The sequence below is a fragment of the Talpa occidentalis genome, unplaced genomic scaffold, assembly GCF_014898055.3.
Source record: "Talpa occidentalis isolate TD23 unplaced genomic scaffold, MPIMG_talOcc4v2.1 talOcc4.16, whole genome shotgun sequence".
Lineage (NCBI taxonomy): Eukaryota > Metazoa > Chordata > Mammalia > Eulipotyphla > Talpidae > Talpa > Talpa occidentalis.
The window spans coordinates 10,078,815-10,106,556 of NW_023601653.1; the positions used below are offsets into that span (position 1 = coordinate 10,078,815).

Genomic DNA, 27,742 nt, shown 5'->3' on the forward strand with positions numbered 1-27,742 from the left:
ACAATACTTTGGGTCCCAATGTGTGACTGCGGAAGAGTGGTTTACATTTGATAGAGTTGCTGCTCATAAGGTTTCTCTTAATGAAAGTGACAGTGATAAGATGATAATCACGGTCGTATAAACGGATTGAAAGGATTTAGTGTTCTCCATGGATATTGGGTTGGAAGTAGGCATGCAGAAGAGAGCCAGCCCACCCGAAAGAGCCACCAAGACATGGGGCTGCTTTTAAGGCAGCCCCCTGCCTGGAATTTTGACTTTTAAAAAGTCAGAGCTTATTTACCGTCAAAGAGAAATCAGTCACTGTGTTTCATTTAGAAAAGGTCTCCAAAGCTAACAGGAAGCAGATGGATGTGGAATTACTTAGAGCATCTGGATCAATATAGATATTCAAGCTGAGACGCTGAGGGAGAGGACCTTGCTGGTTCACTGGAAATAGGCTACAGTCTTTGATGGAAACTCTGAGACACAAGAAAGCAGTTTGAAACCTGAAGTTCGCCCAACTCTAAGTTTAGTGCTGTGGTTGCTGGGAGTCTGTTGCTTTCTACTTTCTTCTTTTCTTTCTCTGTCTGACTTGGCCCTGGGTGGGCTGGGCCACCTCGGGTGAGATAGTCATCACTAAGCAGTATTTACCTGCAAGGGTGAGTCATTTTTAAACCATCAACTGAAGATTTATCTTTTCAACAATCTCCAAAGCTGGGGACTCTGGTGACCCACCCTCAGTAACGCTTGTGTCTGCAGATGTTCTCGGGGACCCTGTGCCCAGGAGTGTGTCTGAGCCCAGAGGCGTATGATCTCACTCTGGAGAGCACCCTGGTGCCAGCTGGATGGCTGGACCCTCCACACGGTCTTTCTCCTCCAACTCCTGTTCTTTGATAAAAGAAGCTGAATCTTTGCTAAAGGAAAGAGCCCAATTTTAATGACCTACCCAGTGTATTTTTTGAAACCTGGTTCGAAATTGTTCAGACGTGTTCTATGTGTTAGGACGTATTCTCGTGACTTTAAAAGGTTTCCTCGTAAACTGGTGTGTGATTTTAAGATTAAAAAATACTTTACTATTAACAGTGGGGGTTTTTTTTTTGCCAATATTACATCACTTCACAAATTTTCAAATAAATGTCTGTGATTAGAAATAAATACTGCAGAAAGCTCTTCACCATCTTCTGTCATGTTCCCCTCGAAGGAAAAACAAGTGTGTCACACAGATTTCCTCTTTTACAACAGCGGCTTCTGCAGAACTGGAAACGAAATGACTCCTCACTGAAACAAGTGCAGGCTCCGGAGAAGGACTTTCTCCCTTTGCTCTTTGGTCTACACAAGCTAAGTCTTCCTTGTCAGACTGGTCTTGGCTCAGCTGTCATGGATGGTTTAGACTTGGCTCCCAGCTCCTAGATCCAGAGCCTCCCTGTGGGTGCATCTCCTTGTCTCTCTCTCTCTCTCTCCCTACATCCCTCTCTCCTTCCCTCATTGACACTCAGGCACATGTGACACGTAATGGAGAGCTGAAAACTTTAGCCAGCGGTCCTTTTAAAATATAATTAAATCTCAGCCATTTCAGACCATGAAATCGTTCAAATATGTGGCTGCTCATACCACTAAAAAAAGCCTAAAATCCCAGCCACCTGCCTCTTTCTTCATCTTTCTCTCCCTTCCTGTGCCTTAGCTGGGGAGGCCAGGACTCAGGGCAGGCCCTGGCACTCGTGTCTTGGTGCACTCGGCTGTGAGGTCAGGGCATCACAACCATGGAACGCGGAAGGCCCTGCTCTGTTAGCTCATTCAGATTCCGTTCCACGTTGCAGGGAGTATTTTGTTGCCTTTAGTCCCTCATTAGATTAGACACAGCTGCGGTAGCCTCTTCTGTTTCCTATTTCCTTTGGCAAGAGCCCTAGAAGCGCCCACATTCGCAGAGGTGAGGAGTGAAGAGCTGACTTTATTTCCCCATCTCTCCAGCCCAGAGCTTTCTGCTGTCCTGGCAGGCTTGGCGGTGCTGTGCCCCCATGGCCTTGGTCATCTGTGCAGGTGGCCCTTCCCCCTCATTGACCTGGGCCCCTGGCACCTTGATGGTGTAATTGGGGGCCAAGGCAGGGAGGGGAAGCACCTCTGACTTTTTTTTTAGGGGATTTTGTTGGTACCTGTGCCCTTCGCTCTTGTAACGGTTTAGGTCCTCTTGGCAGAAACCTTCTTCACAAGGTCCGTTCCCACCTCTGGTAGATTCAGGGGTGCTCTGTTGTCCCCAAATCCCTTCTCTCACATTTCTCATTTTCAGTGCCTCTGCTTGTCGAAAGCTGGGCATTGGCTCCTGAACTACATTCTAGAACGGCTCTTCAGAAGAGGCTGACTGTGATGGACACTCACCCTCCGGGGTGGGGATGGGTGCTCACTTTCTGCTCTCCTAAAGGAGCAAGGTGATGGCGAGGCTGAGTCTGTGGGATATTAGGGTCAATTGGCTCCCGAGGAGTGTCATCAAGTGCAGCGGGACCGTTTGGCCTGCTTCCAGGTCATCCACTGTGAATTGGCCTCATTTTCACGTTATCTTTTCCAGCATGGAATAATTCAATCTTCAGGCTCTGAGCTCTGAGGGAAGATTTAAGAATGAAGTCATCCATCTCTTTCTGTGCCCTTCCTGATCTGCCTTAGTACTGGCAGAGAATAGGGTAATGAGGCCTGTTTTGGAGAAACTTCTGGGCTCTCTGAGTGTCAGCTGTTCTCATAAAGCCGGGGGAAGGTGTGTCTTTGTGTTTTGCCCTCTCTTCCCCACTTCTTCCTTCATTGGTTTAGGGAACACATTTGACAGTCCCTCGCAGTCCATGCTATGGCCCTGCCCTCTCACTCAAGCTATAGTGGCCAGCAAAGGAAAAACAATCAAGTCATTGGTGAGAAACATGTGGCTCATCTGAGAGTTCTGTGGTGGGGCTGCTTGGCCAGACCAGGCCCTGGGCCTGACTTCCTGCATCATTAGGGGTGAGGGAAGACCACAGACTGTTTACATAGCTTCAGAAACGGCACATGTGCTTAAAAATAAGGCTGCCCAGCCTTCAAAATGTAAAATTTACTTGCCTTTGATTCAAATGACACAATTCCCTGTGTGACCCTTAATTATCCCAAGTGCCTCAGACATTCTCTTTGGTGCTTGTCGGTCTACAAGAAGACCTGAAGAATATCAGCAAATGGATAATTTAGACCAGTTGATAAATAAAATCGTCAACATGTGTTTTATAAGGGGAAAAACCAGTGATTTCTTAAAATGATGTACAGGTGGGGCAGCCCAGCTCTTCAAACAGCCTGAGCTTTGTTCAGAAGTTGAGAATTTCCCCAAGAACAAGAATCTCAGAACTTGCTAAGTTGCTTAGTGGTAAGATATATTTAACTTCCTAGTTTTGAACTGCCTGAAGATAATACCTAGGTCTCTTGTCAACAAGAAATGGTATGTCAGAGAAGTTAGTCCTCTACACCAGAAGGTGAGATTTTTAGTGTCTCCTTCCTCCAATAGCCCCAACATGGAGCCACGAGTAAGCATGAGGCCATTGCACCAGCTTTTCAGAGCCTTTGGCTTAGCATCACCAGGCCTCCTTTTATGAGGGAGCTTTAATGTTCCTTGCGAGCCCTTCCTTTGGCTAATGCTACCTGTGCAGCTGAGACAGGACCACTCCGTTCCTGCTGGTAAGATGCTGTCCTCTCAGACCCAGCAGGACAGCCAAATATATAACAGCTCATGCCTGTATGTCCACAGGGGGATTCATTTTAGACCAACCACTGTATTTCTGATTTAGCCTCAAACTGGACTTGGTTGTCCAGTTTTTTTAAAAGATTTATTTATTTATGCATACAAGAACCGGGGTACAGACCGGAGGTGTGGGTGTGAGAGGATCCACCAAAGTTGGGGACAGAACAGGCAGGCTGACTGAAATACACTGCGGAGGGGAGCAGCGGGTGAGACAGGAGAGGTCTGCTGTGCCATATGGGTTAACTTGTGCCAATGGGTCATACATCCATTTTAATTGAAAGTAGTGAACAATGTTGTTACACTACTTCAGTCAGCAGGCGTCACACCATTTCTAATACAGTATGACTTTTACACCTTTGAATTAAAAAACGATCCAACTTTAGCAAGAAATAAATGAAGCTGATAATTATCTGGCACCTTTAGGTGATGTGCTCAATTTGGATGATTTAGAGCTTCAGGTGGATTTTACACTGTGGAGTATGAGCCGCGTGCATGGCCCATGTTCACCAGGTCACTGCCACTTGACACTTCCTCTTTATATACACTTCCCTTTACTGGCTGCTACAGTGAGGCAGAAGCTCAAGTATGTTTACATTTGAAAAATGTACATTTTTTGAATGGCTGAGACCACCTGAGACAATTCTTAGAAGATTTGGTGAAGCTGGCTAGATGTTTTCAGATTGCTTTCTTCTTGACTGAAGGCCCTTAGAATTACATGTTGAGTTCAGTTGGATACAATGGGTTCTTGTTGAATTTTTTTGTTCTTTCAGAAAAAAAAATTGATGTACGCTAGCTTGTGCTCATGGAGTGCTTCCTGAGCCTCTGTGAAACGGGCCAAGGAATTTAATAGAAGGTGGATTTCTTTTATGCAAGGAAGGAGGCTGTGCATTTTAAAGTAGTGATTTCCTCTATATACTTCCTTTAAAATATTTCCTCCTTTTTGCAGTAGATCATGTGTAAGACGACTAGCTTTTTAGATAAAAGGAAATAAAATTGGCATTGCCTTTTTTGCTGAAGAAATCTTACATGCCTACTGTAGTGTCCCTGAACTGGCATGAGGAACACAAAATTGTCATGTGTAAGCTCTGGAAGGGACCTCGGCGGTCATCTGGTCGACCCCCTTAACTTACAGGTGTCTTACAGGCAGGCGATTGGCCCACAGCCTGTCTGTCTGTCACACAGGGAGTGGGTGGTGTGGCCCAGATAAGAGCCCAGTCTTCCTAGCTCCAAATTCATGTGCTCTTTCCAATCTTGGCTGCCCTCAGCTTTTTACTTTGTTGAACAGTTGGGCTTTTGGTAAGTAGAAAATTATCTCTGGTTTTTTTTTTTAATGCATGAGTGACTGAGATGGAAACAGAAGACTATGTTACAGAAATACTCTATGGAAGAACTTGAAATATAAATAAAATTGACTTTAACTCAGCATCCCCTTTTTCTCATGACCAAAACTGAAGTCTAATAGAAAATATTTTTCACCTTCTAGAGCCGAAGAATCGATAACAGATGACGACAAGAGGAGGTATGTTTGGTACCGAGACTGACTTTAATGTGAATAATTTTGACCACCTCTTAGGGATTTAACATGTCATGGATTAATTTAAGTCATGGATTTAATTGAACACTGTAGCACATTCTCAATAATACAGATTCCACCAGGAAAACATTTGACGCTGAGGATACAGGAAGGAGCATGAAAAAGAACTTGCCCAGAATCCACAATCTTGGCTTCGGTCTGGCAGGCTTGGTTTTTGTCCTCACATGGCCTTTCAATCTTGTGGCCTTTGACCATTGGAAGTGTTAGTTTTCATGATTGGGGGACTCCCCCTTCATTCTCTCAGCCTCCTGTGTCCTCTCATCCCCACCCTGGTTCATTGCCCTCTACTCCTTAGCTCTCTTCCTACCTTTTGTGTTTCTGTCTGCCAATAGGACAGTGTTTTTTTGGTGTGTCCATAGCACCTGATACCATGTCGATCTCTCTGAATTCTTGATAAATATTGACTGATTTAACAGTATCCTGCCATTCTCCTATTTAAATGATAACATCCATTTCTCGTTTTAAGTAGAATATCTAAAAATTGTACTAACTTAATACAATTTCCCCCTCTTGATATATACATTTATATACATATACTGTTATTAACATAAAAAAAATAGTTGTATGTTCAAGGACAATAGTATCCTGACTTTAACTTTTAAAGTCAGTTAATGTTTAATATAAACATTATGTTTATAGTTATGTTTAATATAATATTGTTTATATTAACATCAAGTTAATATATCAAGTTAATATAATATTGTTTATATTAACATCAAGTTATCCGATGTTTAATATAAACAATTCTATAATTGTTTGAAGTCCTCTGCAGAGATAAAGTACCCTTTCCATCCATCTGACTTTTCTTATCTGCTGCTTTTCTTTTAGAAACTACGGAGGGGTGTATGTTGGCCTACCATCTGAAGCTGTCAATATAGTCTCCAACCAAACAAAGACTGTACGAAAAAGTAAGTAAAATGTGATATTTATTGTCTCTATTTTTATGTTTTGTGAAAAAATATAAAACTTGTATTTCAGCTTGTCTGACTCAACCTACTTATTACTTAGTTGCAGCGAACTGTGTAAAAAAGCCATGTATCTGTATGTTGTAATCATTTGGTGAAAGTGGTGCTGAGAAGATGGGATAATTCCAGAGCAAAAAAGATAGCATCCGTTTGTGGTTATGCTCCATGGATATTTTAAATTATTTGCTAATTTCAGTGATGATGAGTGTGAAAATGAAAGGTAACATTTCACTAAGTTTTTGCAGAACAGAATGGTAAATTCTTGTAATATGTTTTGAAGATGACTCACTGATATTAGTCTGGGGGTTGCAGGAAAAATGACTGCCTGTGTATAATGAAATGAGGGTTCTTTTCCAAGTTTTAATAGTAATTGTGGGGCTAATGAAGCCCCTTTGCTAACAAGCATGACTACAGCCTTGTCACTAGCTTCTTGCTTAAGTAAATCTTTAAGGGAAGCTGGTAGTAAAGAGTGCTGATTGTACAGTTGTACAATCCTCTAATATGTAGTATTGAAGGAATATTAATATATCTAATATGCACACAAGGCAGCACTACATTATTTTTTAACATTTTATGTTTATTTGTTGCCAATTGCTTCTTGTCTATGATTTAGATTAGCAGTTACACATGTCACTACTTTTTATAGTTTTATATGAACTTGGAATATATTTTTTATTCTGTGACCATTTAATTTTTCTTAATTTTCTCTTTAAGATTAGAAGAAAATAGTATCATGACTCATGACCAAGAGGTACTGTATATCTTTCTAAATAATGTTATATATTTAGCCTTGACAATGGAAGAAACATAGCTAGTATTGCTATGGATTTCTGAAAAAAGTCTTGAACTTCAAGACAGGGGGGCGTCTTATTTGGGGTGAAGCCTGTAGAATTGAACATGTTTTATTATAAAGAGGTTTTCAGTGGCTTGATCTATTGTCTTTGCTGCTCTTCCCCACCCCCCACCGTTTCATTTAGTTTAAAATGCAACTTTATTTAATAAGAGCAAACTAAGTGTCCACCTGAAACAACAAGGTTAGGACTTTGGAAATGTCGGGGAGATACTGGAGAGGCTAGGACTGGTAAATAGATTAGGATCAATGTTAATTGTTTGGCAATAGCCTGGGATTAGTTAATATACAGAGAAGAAAAGTATTGGTACCTAAACTCTGATGGAGATAGGTAATCATTAATATATAGAGATGCAGGAAGAAGAATGAAATCATAGGCCAAGGAAGAAGAATGAAATCATAGGCCTTCTTCATTTTCAGGAAGAAGAATGAAATCATAGGCCAAGTTACAGGTTGGGTATTATAAAACATGCTCAGTGTGGACAGAAGAAATGATTATCCAAAAGGTGAAGCACTGGGCATCTGGGATCCTGGTCAAGAGCTTGGAGTTAGAATAATGATAAGATGAGCAAGAATCAGGACAGAAGAAAAAGTGACTTTCATTTACTAACCACTTTCTATGTACCAGTCTCTAAAAATTATGAGCAACAGATCCACATAGGCAAAGACTCTTTGTTCACTTGGTCTAACTCTGATCATTACTAGATCCCAGCTTTCAGTATTGCTGACTGACATCCGACCTCTTGAATCTCAGTCATCAGAAATTCTCTTGTCTCCCGAGGTAGCCCATTCTTGGCAGCCTTGGATTTGTATTTCACTGGCTAGTTGGGCAAGTTACTTTAGCTTTGCAGCCTCTATTTTGTAATCTGTGAAATAGAACTAATGCTTGAATGAAGGGTTATTATTAGGATTAAATATGGAACAAGTGATAGTGTCTGCTCTCATTGCTGTGATCGTGAGCTTCACGATCATCATCATCATCAGAGTAATCAGAATCCAGCCACTGGCAGTCCAGCCATTGGTAGCCATCTAGTAGATCAAATCAGATCAGTACTGATTAGATGGAGAACCAACTTCTTGCCTAGATACAATACTGGAGCTGGTGCTTTGGATGGGGAAGGCTCATTGAATAAACTTACAGGCAGAGAAATGAGCTTTCCCACTGTGGGAAGGACACAGAAACTGGCACAAAATTCTTCCTAATAAGAACTATACCCATCTCTGGATGTCACTTCTTTGAAGATATTATCATAAGGCAGCAGCATTTTGGAGATTTATTAACTAGTTACTCATAACTAGGTAATGACAAATTCCGTATTAGGATGTTGAGTTCTCTTTGTGAAATTGTTGGAGATTTCCTATTTCTAGTATTTTTAATAGAGTTCTAAACCTCCATATAGATGTCTAAGTTCCCTGCTAGTTTTTCCCTGTGCAGGTATTCCTTTGTTATTAACATCGGCGGGAAAGGTAATCTAGTTGAAATAAGCACACATTACTGTTTACCCTCCTGCAAAGAGGATATATTTTAAAAAATCTGGGGATAGAGGAACGGGGTGCTGTGTAGACAGCTGTCAGGTCACGCAGAAGCTCTGCTATTAACACTGGATCTTAGACACATCTCTTCCCTTCTCCTAGCCTCCCTCAGTTTCAGTTTCTCATGGGAGAGTTATGCAAGATAAATTATCAACTTTGTGTGTGGTTCTAAAATTCCCTGATTCCCCGGCTGCCGACGAGGGTCCCACATGGCGTGCAGACCTCTCCTGCCGTGCCTGCTGCTCCCCTCAGCAGTGGATTTCGTCAGTCTGCCTGTTCTGTTCCCGCTCTGGCTCTGGTGAATTCTCTCACCCTCCCGTGCTTCCCTGATAACATTTTATGAGTATTGCTGCTAAGCCAGCCCACATAACTTTAGACAGCTAGCTAGAATATTTCCTTACTGCACATGGCTATAAATATACATTATTTTATTCCCATCCCTCTCCTCAATTTTCCTCATTCTGTAACTACTAAAAATAAATTTGATCTAGACTTTCTTTTGCCTCCTATGAATTGCCTGAAACATGCTCTAAGTTGAAGGACTGTACTTTGCTTTAGTTCAAAGGTCCTCGGTGGTCCTTCTCTCCAATCTGTCTGAAGTCCTGACTTTCTTGGCTTTAAATTATCGGGCACACACCCTGATGAGGACTAAACCTTTGAAGAGAAAGACATTTTGTGGAAAGGATGGAGACACATTTTTTTGACAGAGCTTGTGAAATCACTCTAGAAATAAAGCTACTGGACTTGCTTGTTGACTAAAGTTCAAAGAGATTTGGTAACTTTCTGAAAACAAATGTGGAATGATTTCGGAATCTCTTAAAACTACTTTTATCATGATACAGATGTATAGGTTCTGCCACAGAGGACTAAAGGGTGAAAATTATGCCCCACTTAGATGTGTGGAGAGCTTCTAGCTCAGGGGAGCTTAAATAATAGCACTTAGTCACCTATGATGTGCTAACTACCCAGTCCCTCCTGGGAGAGGAAGATCGATGTGATGGCTGTACCTCTCCCAGGAGGGCCTGACCATGTGCAGAAGGGATGAGGTGGTAGCCGAGCAGCCTGTCTAACTGGAGACATGGGGTGTTACCATGTTGCACTTCATCTCAAGTTTTCTAGTCTCCATCTCCCCTGGAATTTGTCCCTTTATATAAAGATCATCTGTGTTTAGCACCACACTGGCCACATATTAAATTTTAAGTTAATCTAAAGTAAACATTGAACACATGTTTTACTTACATAGTCAGCAAGGTATTTATAGGCTTAACGCTGGTATATTTTTTTATCAAAGTTGTACATTTTCAAGCCCGCTAATTCTTTTCCTTTTTCTGCTTGTTGTCTTCATAGCACCCTTATCAAGATCTGGAAAGAATTTCTTCCCATGGGACATTGGAACGGGCACAGACATTCTAAGAAATTCTAAACATTCTCCTGTTCTCCTGGCCACCCACCTTCCCCAATAGTCTTAAGTCTAGAGTCTAGTTAAAACCGTGAGCACGTGTTGGCTGTTGTCCTAGGTAGGAATTGGTCCAACAATACACTCGGACGTGGAACTTTCTGTGGTACATCTGTAACAGATGAGCTGATGCTGTTTGGGTCTGCTGGGCTCCGGCTATTGTGGGCCCCCCACCACCTATGTCCTGGCCATGTGCCTGGCTCATGAAGATCATGTCTTTTCACTGATACTTTTTGATAGTTTTATATGATGAAATCCTTATTCTATTTATAACTTAAAACAATAAGGCACTATAAATAAATTACCAAAGGTAATGTATTTGTCTGTGATCTTTCACTCTTCTTTACGTTAATTTTCAGCTGTAAAATTGTTCATTTGATTCTCACTGTGACTGCTTTCCCTTTTCCACGGCTTGATTTTCAGTTATTTAAATGTCAGAATTTCCTGCATAGGGACGTTGTATTACATGGCAACATTTAAAAATAAACTGTGGAAACGTGCATGCCATTCGCATACCTTGATTAGCTTCCTATCTTCGCTAGCCGAGGCTTCTGGGATGGCCCAGGCTTCACTGGCGTCGAGCGGCCCGCGTGCCCTCGGTGTGTTCACGGCATCTCATCACGTTCATTCGATACTATTTTTGAAGACTTGTGACTAATGGTTAGTAGGATGTTTGGAAAGTTCTTAATTTGCTAATAAGCACGTGTGTCCACTCGGTAGAGCAGTGTAAATTTTTCAATCAACCAGTGTATTTCAATAATTAAAACATTTATATCCTCTTTACCTGGATTTCTTAATCACTTGTCAAAAGAACGCATTCAAATGTGACATGGAGACACACAGATATATCAAGAGAGAAAGGGAGTGAGAGCACTTTGGCGCTCACATAGCCCTTACCACACTCTTCTCTAAATTTATCTTCTCTAAATTCAGTTTCATCCAATTGCTCCAAAGATATACTGAAACCATCGATGTCTTTTTTGTTGCTAGCCCCTGGGTCAAGCCAAGGCCAAGCCTAGATTGTGGCATAATCTTTCAGAATGAGGGTGCGCAGGGGTGTCAAGGCAGTGTCGTGTGACATTGCCAATCATTGTTCATTGACTTTTATACCTGGTAACCCCTGACCCCTCACCCTAGGGCAGTATCAGGCTCAGAGGAGTGATAACAAGGGTCCATTGAGCGTTGACAGATGAAAGAAAGTCCTTTCATTTGCTTGTAACCAGTCACTTATATATATATATATATATATATATATATATATATATCAATCCTTGAAGCAATCTTCTATACTTTAAGGTAACAGAAAAGTACTTTGTATCAATTTCTTCTTTAACAAGAAGCATGATATCTGCAATTAAGTTTTCTCTGTCTAATGTCTTAAAACACCCTGGGTTCCAACCATGTGGCTATAATGCATACCTCTACTGACCTCTGGTGGATTCCATTTCTAATAGCAGCTGACTTGTTTCCTTTCACTATTTTGATGGGAGTAATTCATAGCTTACTTTCCATGAGGTGTTCATGGATTCCAGGATCCAGCAGTTTCTTTATAATAGCACGGAGTTTATATGTTGGCTTGTCCACTTAATAGCTGTGGATCTTGGGCCATTTACTTCACTTTGTTTCTCAGTTTCCTAATCTATTAAAGTAAGGACACATTAACAATGGTAAGGTGGAAGGCTAATATGTATCAAGCACTTACTACATGCAATGCATTAACTTACTGGGTTTCCACAACAGACATATAGTAACAAATATTATTTCCATTGTTAGAAATGAGGAAACCAAGAGTCCAGAGAATAATAGTTCCTACTTATCAGAGAAATGTAAAAATCAAGTGAATTTTTATAGGCAGCAGCATCAGAGAAGGGCATGACATGGAGTCAGTGCTCAGTGACAACATCAGCATTACTGTGAACAAGTCTGGATCTGGGACAAAGTCATTGCTTTGCACCTGTGGATCCTTGTTTACACTTGGATTACTCTCATTTGTGACACAGGCCAGTTACTTCAATAATGATACACTACATCAAGTAGTAAGCTGTGTTTGTTTATGCATATTTTTTCTAGACACTATTCTTAAGTCAGGACATAGATCTCATTTCTTTAGGGACTGATATGTGGTCAACCTATATCATTCTTGATTGTACTGGGGAAATCCTGGCATAGGGGAATGCAGAGGAAGAGGGCAGTTGCAGTAATGTCAGCTTGCAATGGTCTGGAGGTGAATGGGACCCCTATACAGTTTCCCAGGTATGGGGAGTGGGGACGAGGGAACCTCAATGGTTCCCTCTGTTCGCATAGTTCCTTTGGGCACCCACTTCTGATCTACCCACTCAGCAAATGTATACTGAACCCCTCTGTGTCTTACACTGTCTTAGGCACTGGCCTCTCCCTCAACTCCCCTCTATGAAATTCATCTTCTGCTGACACCAACAGAAATAAAAGAAGCAGGGACATAGATTAAATTGGGCATGCAGCCAACGCATGGATTTTCTCATGCACATATTTTAACATTGCCTTTTAAAAAGAAAAAAAGGTAGTGTTAAGAAATTCAATAGTGAGAACATTTTGAACTTTCAACTTTTGATGTTAATTTTGATAGTTCAAAGGGCTAACACAAAATTAATGCGTTGAACTTCTAACACATTAAGTTTAAGGAATCGAGTCCAGTATTAATGAGGTGGGAGGGAATATATTTTGGAACTTTTTTTTTTTTTTTGGTTTAATAAATGGAGCACGTGGAGAGCTGAGGAAGTTTTAGAGAACACTCAGTAAAATCTGTTTTAACTATTTTTAGTCAAAACTGAATTTATTAGAGTATATTAGGAGTTCAAGAATTGGGAGGGATGGAAAAGGAAGGCAGAGAGTGTCAGGCTCTGAGCCTGGAGCCCTGGAGCATGCCAGGGGCTGCTCAGCTCACTCATTGCTGTTCCCATTCATGATGCTGGGACTGGATGGATACCTCAGAACCTCAGAATGACTTTATTTATAAAAAGTCTTCACAGATGTGATTAGTTAAGATGAGGTTATGCTGCATTAAGTGAGCCCTAAGTGTCCACTGTAACTGATGTATTTATAAGAAAACAGAGGCACACAGGGAGAATGTTTGGGAAGATGGAGGTGGACCTCGGTGATACAGTTGCAAGCCAGAGGGTGCCAGGATTGCTGGGAGGCACCAGAAGTTGGAATAGGCAGCAAACGATTCTCCAGAAGAAGTATGGACCTGCTGACTCCTTAATTTTGGACTTCTTGCCTGAAGAACTAAGGAGACAATAAATTTCTGTTGTTTGAAGCCATCCATTTGGTGGTACTTTGTTATGGCAGCCACAGGAAGTGGGTTGGAGAATGTGGCTTTCTCTTTGCTTTGAAAGTGCCTTAGCTGTGAACAGATGGACTTTCCCACCCAGTCTTAAAAGCATTTCCCATGGAAATGCAAATCAAAACTACCATGAGATACCATCTTACACCAGTGAGAATGGCACATATTAAAAAAACTAGCAACAACAAATGTTGGCGAGGGTGTGGAGAAAAAGGAACTCTCCTGCACTGCTGGTGGGAGTGCAAACTGGTCCAACCACTATGGAGAGCTGTGTGGAGATTTCTGGACCTACTAAACATAGAGCTTCCATAGGATCCAGCAATTCCACTCCTAGGTATTTACCCAAAGGACACAGAAACATCAATTCCAAAGAGCACCTCCACCCCTATGTTTATAGCAACACTGTTTACAATAGCTAAGCTATGGAAACAACCCAAATGCCCAAAAACAGATGACTGGATCAAGAAGGTGTGGTCCATATACACCATGGAATATTACGCAGCATTCAAAAAGATAAACTCATGCCATTTGCAGCAACATGGATGGCGCTGGAAGGGATCATGCTCAGTGAAATAAGCCTGAAAGAAAAAGAAAAATACCGGATGGTCTCACTCATAGCAGGAATTTAGAAAACCTAAATAAGGGACCAGGAAAAAGACGAATTACAATAAAGTAAAAATCAAAATCAACAAGCAACTGTAAACCAGAGACACACTACAAGGGGAGGAGGGGAGGGGAGAGATTAGGGTCAAAATAAGGGGGGTGGAACCAATGGGGAATATAACCAAAATGAAAATGCATATATTGTGCAAAAATGAAAAATTATGTAAGAATTATATAAAATAAAATATATTAATAAAAAATTAAATAAAAGCATTCCCCATGGGTAGGCTGGCTCCCAAGGAGGAAGATTAGCTGAGCACATCTAGTTCCTCTCAGAAATGAACTAATCAGAAGGGAAAGATGAGAGGTAAGAGGGAATCTAGCTGAAATTCCTGCCCTGGGAAACCTGAGGAGCAGGGAACAACAGTTCCTACCTAACAGTGGAGTGCAGATGCCAATTTTCAGCCTGCACAAAGTTTTTCTAAAAATATTTGAGTCCTTATCCAACATTGGAAAGTTGGAACATTTCATGTAAACTCCAGATTTCATGCTGCTCTTAGAAAATGGTCTCAGTGGGCCATATTCCCATAAGGCAATGACTGACTATTGCTGCAAAGAGGGACCTTCTTGAGGTTGGTGCAGGCTGTGCAGCTCCCCACTCTCCCAAGACTTCTCCCTGGCCTGTGACACTCCTTTTTGTTCCTGCCTGGTGCCTTTAGACATTTTGATTTAGGATTCCCAGAGTGGATATTAAGATTGTGAAGAGAAAAAGAGCTACCTTGGAGGCTGCTGAAGTCAGTAAGACAGTGGCTCCCATCTGCTGGAAGAGCCCTGTGCTGAAAAGTACAGGAACCTTCCACGGTCAGCTGGTCCCTGCCAGGTTTAGAAGTTGTGAGAAGGAGCGTGAGTAAAGGCCTCATTGTCTCCTGAAACCATTAGGGATACTTTTAGGATAAGGGATTTCAAGTAACCTTTGCTCCCTCCATTTTCCTAAACACGGACAGCTGTAACCAAATTAAATTAACTCTGTAAATTAACTCTCTGGATGGCTGTAAATTTATGAATCGTGCTTCTTTACCATAAGCTAAGTTTGTTAGACACCAACCTCCTTTAGTTATCTGAAAATATTTGAAACCATAGATGCCTTTTTCCTTTGTTAAGAACAAAATGTGTAGTCTTTCTGTACCCTTTCCTATCTAAATGGAGACCAAAAACTCTGAAGGTGGGGGCGAGTCATTGGAGAAACCTGTTCTCCAGGGCTAGGGTCCTCAGTTCAGCTCTGAATAATTTCTTTCATAAGTTTCTCTTATACCAAACCTTGAATTTGCCTCATAGTGGTGATTATTTCAGTCAACAGAACACAGACTCCGGAGTCAGGCAAGTCTTGTGTTCAACTCTGAGCTCAGTCACTTCCTAAATGTGTGAGCTTGTACATGTTACTTCACCTCACAAAGCCCCTATTTCCTCTGTTGTACAACAGGAAAAATAACAGAATTTACCTTAAGATCCTGGTGTGAGAATTCAGTAATGTAAACACTAGATTTTTTTAAATTAAAAAATATTTATTTTGCTGAGGTAACATTGGTTTGAAACACTATATGTTTTAGAGGTACAGGCTCACACCTCTTCAAATGTCTGTCACCACACCACACCCACCACCAAAGCCCCCATAATCCTTCACCTTAGTTCACTGTTCCCCTCCCCTTTGCTCCCTACTTCCTTTCCCCACCCCCACCCCCTCTGGCTGCATCAGCTCTGCAGTCAGATTTCTAGGATTTGTTTTGGTTTAGTTTTGTCTGTTCCTTTGTTTTTGTTTCTTTATATTCCACATATGAGTGAAATCATCCAGTATTTATTTTTCTTCTGTCATCCCCTCCAGTTTAATCCATGTTGCTGTAAATGACATGATTTTATGTATTTTTATAGCTGGCTAGTATTTCATTGTGTATGTATGCCACAACTTTTTTTTTCTTTATTTTTTCTATTAATTTTTTTATTTTTTTACTTCATAGATCATTAAGTCACTCATCTGTCTTGGGCACTTAGGTTGTTTCCATCACTTGACTATTGAGATAGTGCTGCAGTGGAAATAGGGGTGCATCGAGCCCTTTGAATTAGCGTTTTGCCGTCTTCAGGTGGATACCTGGGAGTGAGGTTGCTAGGTCATACACGAAGTCTACTTTCAACATTTTGGGGTACCTTTATACTGTTTTCCATAAGGTCTGCACTAGTCTACTTCCCACCCACAGTGCATGAGGGCTCCATTTTTGTCCACATCAGTAGTTGTTTGTTTTTTTCAATCTGAGCTATTCTCACAGGTGTGGTATCTCACTGTGGCTTTGATTTGCATTTCCCTAAGTAACAAGGAACATTTTTCCATGTGCCTATTGGTCAGTGTATGTCTTCTTTGGAGAAGTGTCTATCTAGCTCTTCTGTCCGCTTTGTGATTGGGTTCTTTGCTTTCTTGTTGTTGAGTTGTATGTGTTCTTTGTAGATCCTGGCTAATAGCCCCTCATGGGATATATGATGTACGAATATTTTCTCACATCCGGTAGGATGTCTTTTCATTTTAATGAAATAATTTCTTTTGTTATGCAGAAGACTTTTAGTTTGACATAATCCCATTTGTTTAATTTTGCTTCTGTTTCTCTTGCTGTTGTAATCTGGTCCCCAAAATCATCAGTGGAGTCAATATCATAGGGTGTTTTTTTTTTTTTTTCCGTGTATTTTATGGTTTCAGGTCTTACAACCAGGTCTTTAATCCACTTTGAATTAATTTTTGTGTGTGGATCAGAGGTGTTTTTTTTAGTGTGTGTGTCCACATGCGAGGCATTTAATAAATGCCAATAAGTGGGAGCTGATCTTATTTGAAAAGTAAAGTGGGGCAATGTAAGAGGGAGCCTGGAGGAGAGACAGCCTCTGGTCTGAAGTGTGCTTTGTCTGGTTTAGTGCTGCCCTAAACCATCTCACCAATTTTCAGAAAAATATTTTAATAAGCCAGCTTCCAAGGAGCTCCTTTTGTGCAGTAACTGGTCCTATAGCAGTTTTGGGAATTAGAGGTCCAATTAAGGTGGTTTTCCCTCCTCCCCCAATTTTATTCTCTCCTGGAAGGAGGTTGCAGGGAAGCAGGAAACTCTGGATCCCATCCAAATACTTTGATGTCTGGGTTTTAAAATAACCATCATCTTAGCTAGCTTTCCAGACTTCCTAGTTGCCCTCCAAGGACAGCTTTTGCTCTGATGGATTGCTTCCTGGGGGGACCCAAATAATGGAAGATATAGGAGAACCTAACTGACTTCCAATAGCTTATTTTAAGGTATAGGTGAGAAACCAGCTGGAATTGGGGTAGAGGCAGGGTGGCGGAGAGGAGAGTTGTCTTTTTTTTTTTTTTTTTTTAAATGAATGACATAGACACAGTGAGGAGACCACCAACTTCTGAAACGGTTGCAAGATACAAAAAACCCGACTCAATCAAGTTCTTGTACAAAAAAAAATTAAATTTGTTTGGAAGAATACTGGAATATTCCATAGACCCCAAGGACTATGAGATTTTCAAGAGACTTGAACCGGGAACTGGAAAGTAATCACATGCAAGATGTGAACTGTTGATACAACTTGATTATTGGTACAACAGATGGTGACCTGGTTTTTCAAACATCAGGTATTGAACGAGCCATCATTTCTCAACTGGTGTGAAAGTGCCTCATTTATCCCATTCTAATTTGTGTGTGTGTTTGGTTAATTTATGGCAAAATTCTACTGCATTTCTTCTCCACAGTTGTGATGGCTTGAATTGTGTCCCATCGAGGAGATATGTTGAAATCCTAACCAACAAGACCTTAGAATATGATCTTATTTGAAGATAAGGTCTTTACAGAAGTGCTCAAGTTAAAAAAGAAGCCATTAGCATGGGCCCTAGTCCTATATGACTGATTTCCTTTATAACAAGGGGAAATTTGACCTCAGAGACAGCCATGCACAGGGGGAAGAGAATCATACATAAAAGGAGGGCTGGAGTGATGCATATGTATGCCAAGCAATGCCAAGATTGCCTGCAAGGCACCAGAAGCCAGGAAGAGGTGGGAAGAGCCTTCACTTCAGAGGGCGCCAACACCTTAAGTTTGCACAAATAGCCTCTGGGGGGCCTCCCCGGTGGCGCAGCGGTTGAGCGCTGGGTTGCGAAGCTGCCCGCGGCCTCTGCGGCGACGGTTCGATCCCCGGCTGCTCCCCGGCCACCGGAGGAGTGTCCCACATGGTGCGCAGACCTCTCCTGCCGCCCGCTGCTCCCCTCAGCAGTGTACCTCGATCCTTCTGCCTGCTCTGCTCCCTGCTCTGGCTCTGGTGAATTCTCTCACCCTCCCACGCTTCTGACTGTACCCAGTGCATGTATAAACAAAACAAACAAAGAAAGAAAGAAAGAAAGAAAACATGCCTCTATATAAAAAAAAAAAAAAAAAAAATAGCCTCTGGGGCTGTGAAATAATATTTTTTTCTCCCATATTGTGGTACTTTGCTATGGCAGTCCTAGCAAATTGTGTTAATTGTTATAGATTTATAATGTTTAAAAATGCCTGATTATTAAAAAAATGCCTGATTATGTTAATCCCAGAAGGAAAATTTTAAGATGGTAAAGATTAGAACCAATATAAATGCTGAAGATTATAATCTAGAATATAATTTAAAATTAATTTTAATTATTTAGAATGTTCATTAAAAGGCACTCTTGAAATGGGAACATTTTATTACCTGTCAATTATAGCTCAATAAAATTGATTAAAACAAACAGTAGAAATAACACAAACTAAGATATATTACATAAGAGAATTTAGTGAATGGGGCCACCACTTGCTTTTTAATATATGTTGCATGTTTTATGTATACTTTGGGCCAGAGCTCTGCATATATTTGAGATTCTTATGGACAGGGTCTCATCGACTTAAGGGGTGGGGGATATACATTAATAGTTGGAAATAATTTGGGCCAGCTCTCATCTGCTTGCCTAAAACTTATAATCCGTGTGCAGGTCATTCTCAAGCACAGGAACATGAGGTTCTGTCATAGCCTCACAGATTAGCTGGGTAGTGATAGCAGAACATGTGGAGTTGTGACAATATAATGTCAGAGATCATTTCCATATTTAAGTTTTTGGTATAATTCTGACTTTAGTAATGTGGAGCTCATTATACTGCCATGCCTACAGGAACAGCTAAATCCTTATTAAAGTAATTGAAAAATTCAATCTTGAATTCAACATTCAAAACCAATTAGAGAGTGTTGGAATATTTCCTGAATAACTGATTGGGATTTCTAATAATGAAAAAAGTCATTGAATGTTTCAAGATATACTTGAAAACTGTTCTGGTTTTTAAAAACAAGGAAAATTTAAATTGGATGAAGAAATTGTTCATCAAATCTCTTGTAAGGCAACATTTCATAATTAAGGGAATCTGAGCATTTATTAGACCAGAAATTCATTAGACCTACTTTCTTTCAAGTTCTGGGCCTATTCCATTATACTGAGATGGCAACTGAGTTATTGAAAAACTGTTATGTGTGTGTATACAAATACATAAGTTAAGTGAACTGTGGTAGCAATGGATTTTGTCTGCCTGTAACCCTTTCTTTTCCCCCTGCATTGCTAGCAGAAACCTGCTTCCTATGGGGATCCATTCCTCATGGATGGGAAGGGCCAACTTCTTATTTTCCCTTAGCATCAAGATGGTCGCATGATCCTCACATATGGGGAAAAGTAAGAGTTTCCCAATTTTCTCTCAATTTTTTTTAAACCCTATAATCCTCCCTCTGAGAAAGGCACATGACCTAAGACTTCCTCCTGGAATTTTCTCCAGAACTTTCAGAGCAAAATAAAAGCATTCTTTTATCCTCTAGGGTCATGAGCTTAACTGTACTTTCTAAGCCTGGAACCCTGGGACCATCTGTCCCTTTGCAATGGGAAGGTCTCTTAGAGTAACACCAAGGTCTCTGAGAGTAAAACCAACTTGAGGAGAGCAGTTGCTCTCATTCGCAACATAAAACTTACTGGTAAAGTATAATTACTGATAACTTGCCTGATAGTGAAAATTAGGATCATTTGTGCAGCTGCACAGCAGCAGTAGTACCATTCACAATAAGAACAGCAACAAGAGCTACAACAGTAACTACAACAACAAATGCAGATGCTGAAGCTAATGTGAACTGAACTGCGCTGTATTATGCAGATTTCCATGGTATACGTTATTAGACTCATCAAAAGAACCTCAGTCAAACTCACTCACAGACAACTTGGTATTAGAATGATACATTTGCATGAAAAATATTACTTTATCTGCATTTTTTGCATGAAAGTTTGGATAACATTCATTTAGCAATGTGTTTCCTTGCAAAAAATTATATGAAAATGACTATGTTGGGTGAGCTCTCAAGGCATTGCTAGCTTTGAAATCTTGAGATTTAGATATCCTTCTCTAGACTGAGTGGAAAAAAGAAATATATAATAAGAGGAAGTATTAGTCTTACTTATTTGTATTTTTTTTTTTTTTGGTTTATTTATTTCTGGACTAACTACTTTGTGTTGGTCTTCCACTAAATTGTGAAACTAGGGAAGAGGCCTCTTTTGTGGATTCCTAGGAGCCTGATGCAGGGAGGAATTGCTCAGAGAAAATGGCCAGAATAACTTTTGAAAGGCTGTAAGTGGAGCTTATGCAGACTCTACTCTTCATAGTAATTCATCGCCAAAGTGTTTAAATTGCTCTTCCCACCAAGAGCTGTTTGGTTAGGGACAGACAAGCTGATTTGTTTAGTAATAGTTTTCCTTCTCTGCCTCTCTCCCTTCTTTCAAAGATGAAGAGAAATGACTGATTTCCTCTTATTAACAACACCAAGGTGTTGTTAATTTCTGAAACCTTCCTCTATTGCCTCCATTTAAACACTAAGAGGTCTTTGTGCTGTTTTCTCCACTTGCTTTCTCTCTCTGAGAGGAATTAGTTTCCCACTCTGAATTTGCTCTGAGGCAGAATGAACCAGAGAAATAAATACAGGGCAGGAATGGCATGCTGAGAGGGAAACGTGGCATTTGTGCGACTTGTCATCTTCCAAGGCTGACATCTCATGGGCTGAGTAACAGAAGCACTGACCATGAACAGAGCTCTGGCCATATGCCAGGCTCAACCAGGCCCTTGGTCTCATTTAATCCTCACAAGAATCTCTGAGGTAAATACAGTTATTATCCATGACCTCTGTAGGCTGCATTAGTCATTCCCATATTCTAGTGTAATATTCTGTAATGTTCCCTCAGAGCATCTACAATTTGGAATTGTGTACATTCTCCAGGGGAATGTAAGCTTAATAATAACAGGATCTATGTCTATTAATGATGGATGCCCAGACCCAACACAGTGCCTGACACGTAGCAGGTGCTTAGCAAACATTTGTTGAATAAACAAATCCTCATTTAACATGGAGAAGTTAAAGCTCAGAGAAGAGAAGTATCTTTCTCAAGACTGCACATCTAGCAAACAGTGCAGCCAGTGCTGGCACCCATGTTCTCATCCCTTTGCCTCTCTGCAGAAATGTTCTCCCAGCTGCTTCACTCTAGGTAGAGATGCAACTACATCCACTGTAGCATAGCTGAAACATTGTGTTAGGTGAGTAAGCAAGTCCCAGTGGGTGGGAATTGGTAGAGCAGAAAGAGTAGACCCAGTATCACTGTGAAGGAGATGAAGTTGACATTTAGTACTTACCCATGGTCAGTCCCTAGTGTCTGACTTAAGTTTAGACACTGGAATATAGTCACCTAATACATAATTTTTCACAGAAGCATTTGAAACATAATAAGGAGTAGGTATTTAAATGATAGTAATGACTGTCTTGACTTGAGATCTCTAGCAGTTTAGCTGATTACTAAATCATTGTTTGGTAGAATGAGAGAGGTGTGTCAAAATCTCCCAGAGTTGGGCCTCCCCCGTGGTGCAGCAGTTGAGCGCCAGGCTGCGAAGCTGCCCACAGCCTCTGCAGCACCAGTTTGATCCCTGGCCACCGGCGAGGGTCCCACATGGCGCCAGACCTCTCCTGCCGTGCTTTGTCAGTCTGCCTGTTCTGCTCCCCGTTTTGGCTCTGGTGAATTCTCTCACCCTCCCGCGCTTCTGACTGTACCTAGTGCTTGTATAAATAAACTAAATAAAAAATCTTAAAAAAAAATCTCCCAGAGTTATGTCAGATTTATGATTTCTCTGTATAAGTATTTTTAAATTCAATTTCTGCCATAAGTATTTTGAGTACATTTTATTGATTTATACGAGAGTGTGTGTGTATATTCCTGTTTATGTCTTTTTGGAATATTGGAAAATTGAGATGTTTATATTATTCTGATTGCTATTTTATTGCCAGTCCCAATCCAGTCTTCATGTGAATGCAGTACTGGCCAGCATCCTCTGTACAGCCTCATGAGAAATTGAGCTAGAACTATCCAGCTAAGGTGCTCCAGAGTTCCTGACCCACAGGAACTGTGCAGGATAATAAATATTTATTGTTGTAAGCTGCTAAAATACGAGGTAAATTGTTATACCGTAACAGACATGAATACGCTGTCCTATTTCCTTGTTGGAAATTTTGAAATTGAAATTTTGAATTCTTTTCTCACCCTTCCTATGGCTCAGGTGTTCATGGGGGTAAACCAAGTCTTGTCTTTTCCTTGGCTCACATTTCTGTGCATTTATTGAACTTGTGTCATTTTCAGCCATTGCCTATTTCAGAGAAGGATTCAGTGATGGAAAGAGCTTCCATGTCATGCTTTTATTCTTCTCCCAAAACGTAAGCCAAGTTTATTGAAGTGGCCTTGAAGCCCATCCCTTGGGAGAATGTATCTGAAGGGGACTCGGGTGTTGGTATTGCTCAATCACCAGTGAAAGCCACAGGAATGGAAGCAGTTTATTTTGGCTTTGAAATGGAGGCTGTATTTTCACTAATTGGTGAGAGGGGTAGTGGAGGCTTTGGCTGCAGAGAGTAAATTCTTCTTTACTGAACCATGGAAAGTGACTTTCCTTCCCTGGCCAGTACCTTCTCAGATGGCTTTTTAAATGGTGTTCTTCCAACTAAGGATGTGTGGTTGGGAGTTGGACTGTTGGAAAGGTTCTTGGCAGACTTGAGGACCCTCCCATGAACTACGTCCTTCCCCCTCAATTTTCAGCAGTACCCTGCTGAGTCCTAGCGACTGCCCAGATGTTTGCCTAAGTTCTTCACATTTGATGACTGGGGATATTATGTCCATTAGGACTGGCGTTTTGCCCTGCCCTCACCTCAACATCCAGACATTTTTTATGTGAGGAGATTGTAGGTTCTAATCTCCAACAGATCTTTGAAATCTCTGACGTTCTTGTTTTCTGGACTGAGAGGGGCTTTGTAGTTTTCTGCCCTAAAATGCTCATGTCATCCAGTGAAAATATGAACCACACTTTTGTGTTTACCTGGTGAGGCACTATGCTTGCTGACTCATCTGCCCTGCACTCACCTATGTGGTGAGGACCCCTCCTGCCATCCTGTAGGTGGGACAGTTGAGACTCTGACAGGGGAAGTCCTGCCACTAATCCAAGCTGGGGGAGAGAATAGACCCCAGGTCAGAAGGGCTCAAAGCTGACTGTTTAACCATGGTGCTGTGAGGGCACCCCTGCCATGCCAGGAGCCCTTTGCTGGGACAGCATCTGCAAAGCTGAGGGCAGTGGAACAGAGACGAGCTGCTGACCACGTCACCACCTTGGGTTTGGGGGACTCCTGTTTTAGCAGGTCACCCAACCCCAAGTTTTGCTTAAACAGTAATTGTAACAGGGTGGTCCCCAGGAAAAGGGGAGGTTCCAGGTTCCCTGCCCCACCTAAGGGAGCTGAGCAGGGAGGAGAAGAAGTGGGTAGGAGATTGTAGAAGAGAAAAAGCAGGACAGAGAGCAAGAGGGAGACCTGGAGGAGGCACATGGAGCAGAGAGGCATGTGAAAAAAACTGCGCTTGCTTCTTGGTCTTGGACTGGTTGAAACATTTGTGGATGACAGACCCATGGGGAGGTTAACAGTGGCAGCTTTTCTCTTGATTTTGATTTTGCTCTTTTCCTCCCAGACTTGTCTGGCTGTTCCTGACCCCGCCAGAGGGTGTTTTAGACTTAAAACAGGCTTTTGGGCCTTGCTTTGGGCCAACCCTGTTTGGCTGGACATTTACCCACGAGGGGATGGGTAACTTCAGGTGCTTGGTTTGGAAACTATATTCTTTGTCTTTTCTGTATTACACACTAAATTGTATTAATGTGCCTTTCCAATAAAGGTCTTATGCACTAAAGTATGTTTTGTCTTGATGTGGCAGATGGCAGAAACTATTTAGAGCAGACAGATTTGGGGGTTTTGGGGTGCCCCTCTCCCTGCCCTGTAACATAATCACTATGACCATGACCTCAAAGACAACAACACAGGTCATTCAGAAGATTTTACCTTTCTCCAGAGAAGTCCCTATTGGGGAGACTTGACCCACACCTTCGTGAGATGTGTTAACTCTGCATGTATTCTGGGTGTGAGGGTGCAGCTGGCTCTCTTGCTCTCCCCTCCCTGCCACTAGCATCCTGGGTACCGCTGACTGGTGGTCATTTCCACCTGCAGCCTGGGAAGTTTAGCCACTCCCTGCTGATGTTGCCAACACCTTCACCCTCACTCTGCTGCACAGGGTATTCCCTTTAATGTTTTGAGGAGATCCCCTATATATATTGGCTGAGCTCCTCTTAATAATTGCCCAAGCTTTTGACAGAGTGAGCTCTTTCTTCTGGAGGCCAGTGGTGTGTCACTTCAGCGAGGTCCTCTGGAGTCAGGCTGCCCTTAATTGTACTTCTGACTTTACTCCCTGTGCAATGTGTGCGCTCACACATGTGGGTTAACCTCGCTGAACTTTAGCCTCTCCATTGGTGAACCAGCGATCATGATGCCCATCCACTGCTGGTGCTGGTATGAAGAGTAACTGCAATGATGCGCTGAGCACTAGTTAAGTCCCTGGGAAGCAGGGACTTAAAAAAAAAAACAAACCTTCTTTTTGATGCAAATAGCTTATTTTCTTTATCTTCATCATGTCTTAAAGTCAGAGGGGATTTGTTCCAGCAGCTCAGGCTGCTTGGGGCTGTGGGTTCTCACAGACTGTAGATAGGTTTGGGCTTCAGCCCTCGGTGCTTCTGTCTTTGGTTTTCTCATTTTCCTTCACAGGTTTCGGAGGTGATCTCCACATCGGAGAACTCCATATGCTAAGTACCACCAAGCAGCCTCCTGGAGAGACTCCCCCCTCCCCGCTCTGCTCATGAGGCAGAGTGTGTGTCTTGACATGACCCTGTGAGGCACCGGGTTGCACTAGATACACTATCACCCACCATCCCGTTTCAGTAATAATTAGCCCGAGAGACCAAATCCCACGGGTGAAAGGGCTCAGGTGAGAGATTTCCTCTTTCCCCTGGCTGGAAAATGGTGATTCCAGCTGAAAGGCATTTTCAAGATATTTCATATGGGATATGAGTGCTAAAAAGGCTTTGAGTTTAAACTCCATTTTACAGATGGGGAAACTGAGGCCAGGAGCAGGACAATGCTGGGTGTTGTCAGAAGACAGTGTTGCTGCCTCATGAAGCCTATTCACGGTGAAATACCAATTCCGGGGGCCTCTCTGGTGGTACAAGGGGTTAAGTCTCAGCACTAGGAAGCAATCATCAGCCACTGCAGCAAGAGTTTGATCGCCAGCCAGGGAGCTACCCACATGGCACAGCAGACCTCTCCTGTCTTCCCCTCAGCAGTGGATTTCAGTAGATCCACCTGTTCTGCTCCCTCCTTCTCAGGTGAATCCTCTCACCCCCACACCTCTGGCCTGCACCCCAGCTCTTGCATGCATAAATAAATCAGTCTTGGAAAAAAAAATCCCAATTCCTTGACCTTGTAGCTATGTGACCTAAGCAAGTCCCCAAAGTCTCTAAATCCCGACTTCCTCTCCTGTAAAGGAGAAAGAAACAGTGCTATCCTCATCGCGGAGCCACTGAGAGGATTAAATGAGGATGTGTGTGTGCACGCGTGTGTGCACGTGTCCTCCACCCCCATGCCTGGCACAGAGGACATGCTCCACCAGCATTAATACTTGCCTCCCTGCTAATTCTCCTCTCCTCTTTCCGTCTGACCCTGGCCATGGAATGCATGCTTACAGCACCCAAGGGAGCTGCAGCTGAATGCTCTTGCCTTCTGTTTGTCCCCACGATGCTCACATGCTGAAATTTGGGGAACTGAGAATTGACCTCCTTTCATTTTTTAAGGTTTCCATAGAACCCCTGGTCACATGTGCTGCTTAAGCTTTGGGGCCTGTTTGTTTTCCTTACTTATATCATAATCACAATCATTATATAATCCCAATATCATAAGGAGTATTAGTGAACATGTAAGGAGGGTATTCAATGTACCACTGTGCCAACTCCACAGCCACATTGGAGGCAGGTTCTATTTTTAGCACCCTGATTATTCAGATGAAGAAACTGAGGTAATGAGAGGATAAGTAATTTGTTTAAGGCCACCAGTTGCAAAGTGGGGTGTCTAGATGCTCCCAGAGCGCTCCAGTGTTGGTTACTATGTTTCCCTCCATAAACTCAGAAAACAGGACTTCGTTTTTCCATCGACCTTATTTAAAGAGGATCATTCCCTTTATTTTAAAATCCATGTTGATTTTTCAAGTTCTCTGAGCAGTGGTAGAGTTTCTCCGTTGTTGAGTCTCGGTGTGGGTATGGGTATGGGTGTGGGGTTGGTGGTTTCTCTTTGGATGAAACTGGAGATGGCTAAGGTCTACCAGTAAGCTCCAGCTATTTGACAATGAGTCTTCTCTGCCACATTTCTCTTTCCATTTAGCAACTTTTGTTTCAGATGGAAAAATTTACAGCTTTTTACAAAACATCTTTTTAAAACATTTGAGGGTTGGAGGTGATGGATGGAAAAACAGGCAGGGTAACAGCAAAGGTCTATTTTTTCATCTGTTCTTAAAAAAGCTCTTTTTTGCTTGGTCCTTAACATTTTGGCTTCCAATTTTTCTCTTTTTAGTGGTTTTACCCTGTCTCTGTTTATTCTGTGATTCGTGCCTGGAGGGAGGTTTTCTCAGAAGAGAATCACACACTACATCTTGTTTTGGCCACGCGTTGACCACTGACTTGGTCAAGGCCTTTGTGCAGTAGAGAGGAAGGTTGATTCTTGTTAACGGAGTTGCCATATAGAAGTAAACCTTAGTTGGGGCAGGGATGGCATAAACTTCCATTGGAATAACCAGACATTTGAGTGGTCCTACCCATGACATGGTATTTTCTGGCATGGAAACCACTTAAGTAGAGGTTTAGTACAAAGGAGTCTAACGTGTGTGACTAAAGCACATCAAGATGCTCATCATTTTAGTCAGAACTAAGGACAGAAAACTTCACTCCAGGAGGGCGGTTTGCTCCAGGGCTCGCCCATGAGCACTCGGTGGCCTTTGCCACTGACTTCCTCTGTGCTCACATGGCAAGACGTAGCCAGTGCCAAGGGTGGTATCAACCCTCTTCGTGAGAACCACAATTGCTCAATTTATAGAAGTGTTTTCTAAACATTTTCATTTTATTCTCATGAATATCACATTGAAATCGCTACCTTTTTATCTCCTGTTATAGATTAGGGAATGAGGTTCAAGGGACCAAA

At 41.9% G+C, this 27,742-nt stretch overlaps 2 protein-coding genes across 2 annotated transcripts in view; both read left to right on the forward strand.

Annotated features, from left to right (window-relative positions):
- The window catches only part of LOC119248198 (bile acid receptor-like), a 22,294-nt gene extending 20,905 nt beyond the window's left edge, over positions 1-1,389 (forward strand). Inside the window, exon 9 of the mRNA XM_037515176.1 lies at positions 1,181-1,389. Within this exon, the coding sequence (XP_037371073.1) occupies positions 1,181-1,389 (209 nt within the window). The remainder of the gene's footprint in view (positions 1-1,180) is intronic.
- Positions 1,390-2,509: 1,120 nt separating this feature from the next.
- CUNH12orf75 (chromosome unknown C12orf75 homolog) lies at positions 2,510-10,899 on the forward strand. The gene is made up of 5 exons (XM_037513712.2): positions 2,510-2,722; positions 5,205-5,240; positions 6,144-6,223; positions 6,995-7,031; positions 10,011-10,899. Exons 1-4 carry the CDS (start codon positions 2,655-2,657, stop codon positions 6,997-6,999), a joined length of 189 nt encoding a protein of 62 aa, XP_037369609.1. The 5' UTR covers positions 2,510-2,654; the 3' UTR covers positions 7,000-7,031; positions 10,011-10,899.
- Positions 10,900-27,742: the final 16,843 nt, after the last annotated feature.

Coding starts and splice junctions, on each gene's coding strand:
- CUNH12orf75 (XM_037513712.2), top strand. CDS start 2,655: ATGAGGCCTGTTTTGGAGAAACTTCTGGGCTCTCTGAGTGTCAGCTGT. Junction 2,723..5,204: donor TCTCATAAAGCCGGGGGAAG/GTGTGTCTTTGT, acceptor TTCACCTTCTAG/AGCCGAAGAATCGATAACAG. Junction 5,241..6,143: donor ACAGATGACGACAAGAGGAG/GTATGTTTGGTA, acceptor CTTTTCTTTTAG/AAACTACGGAGGGGTGTATG.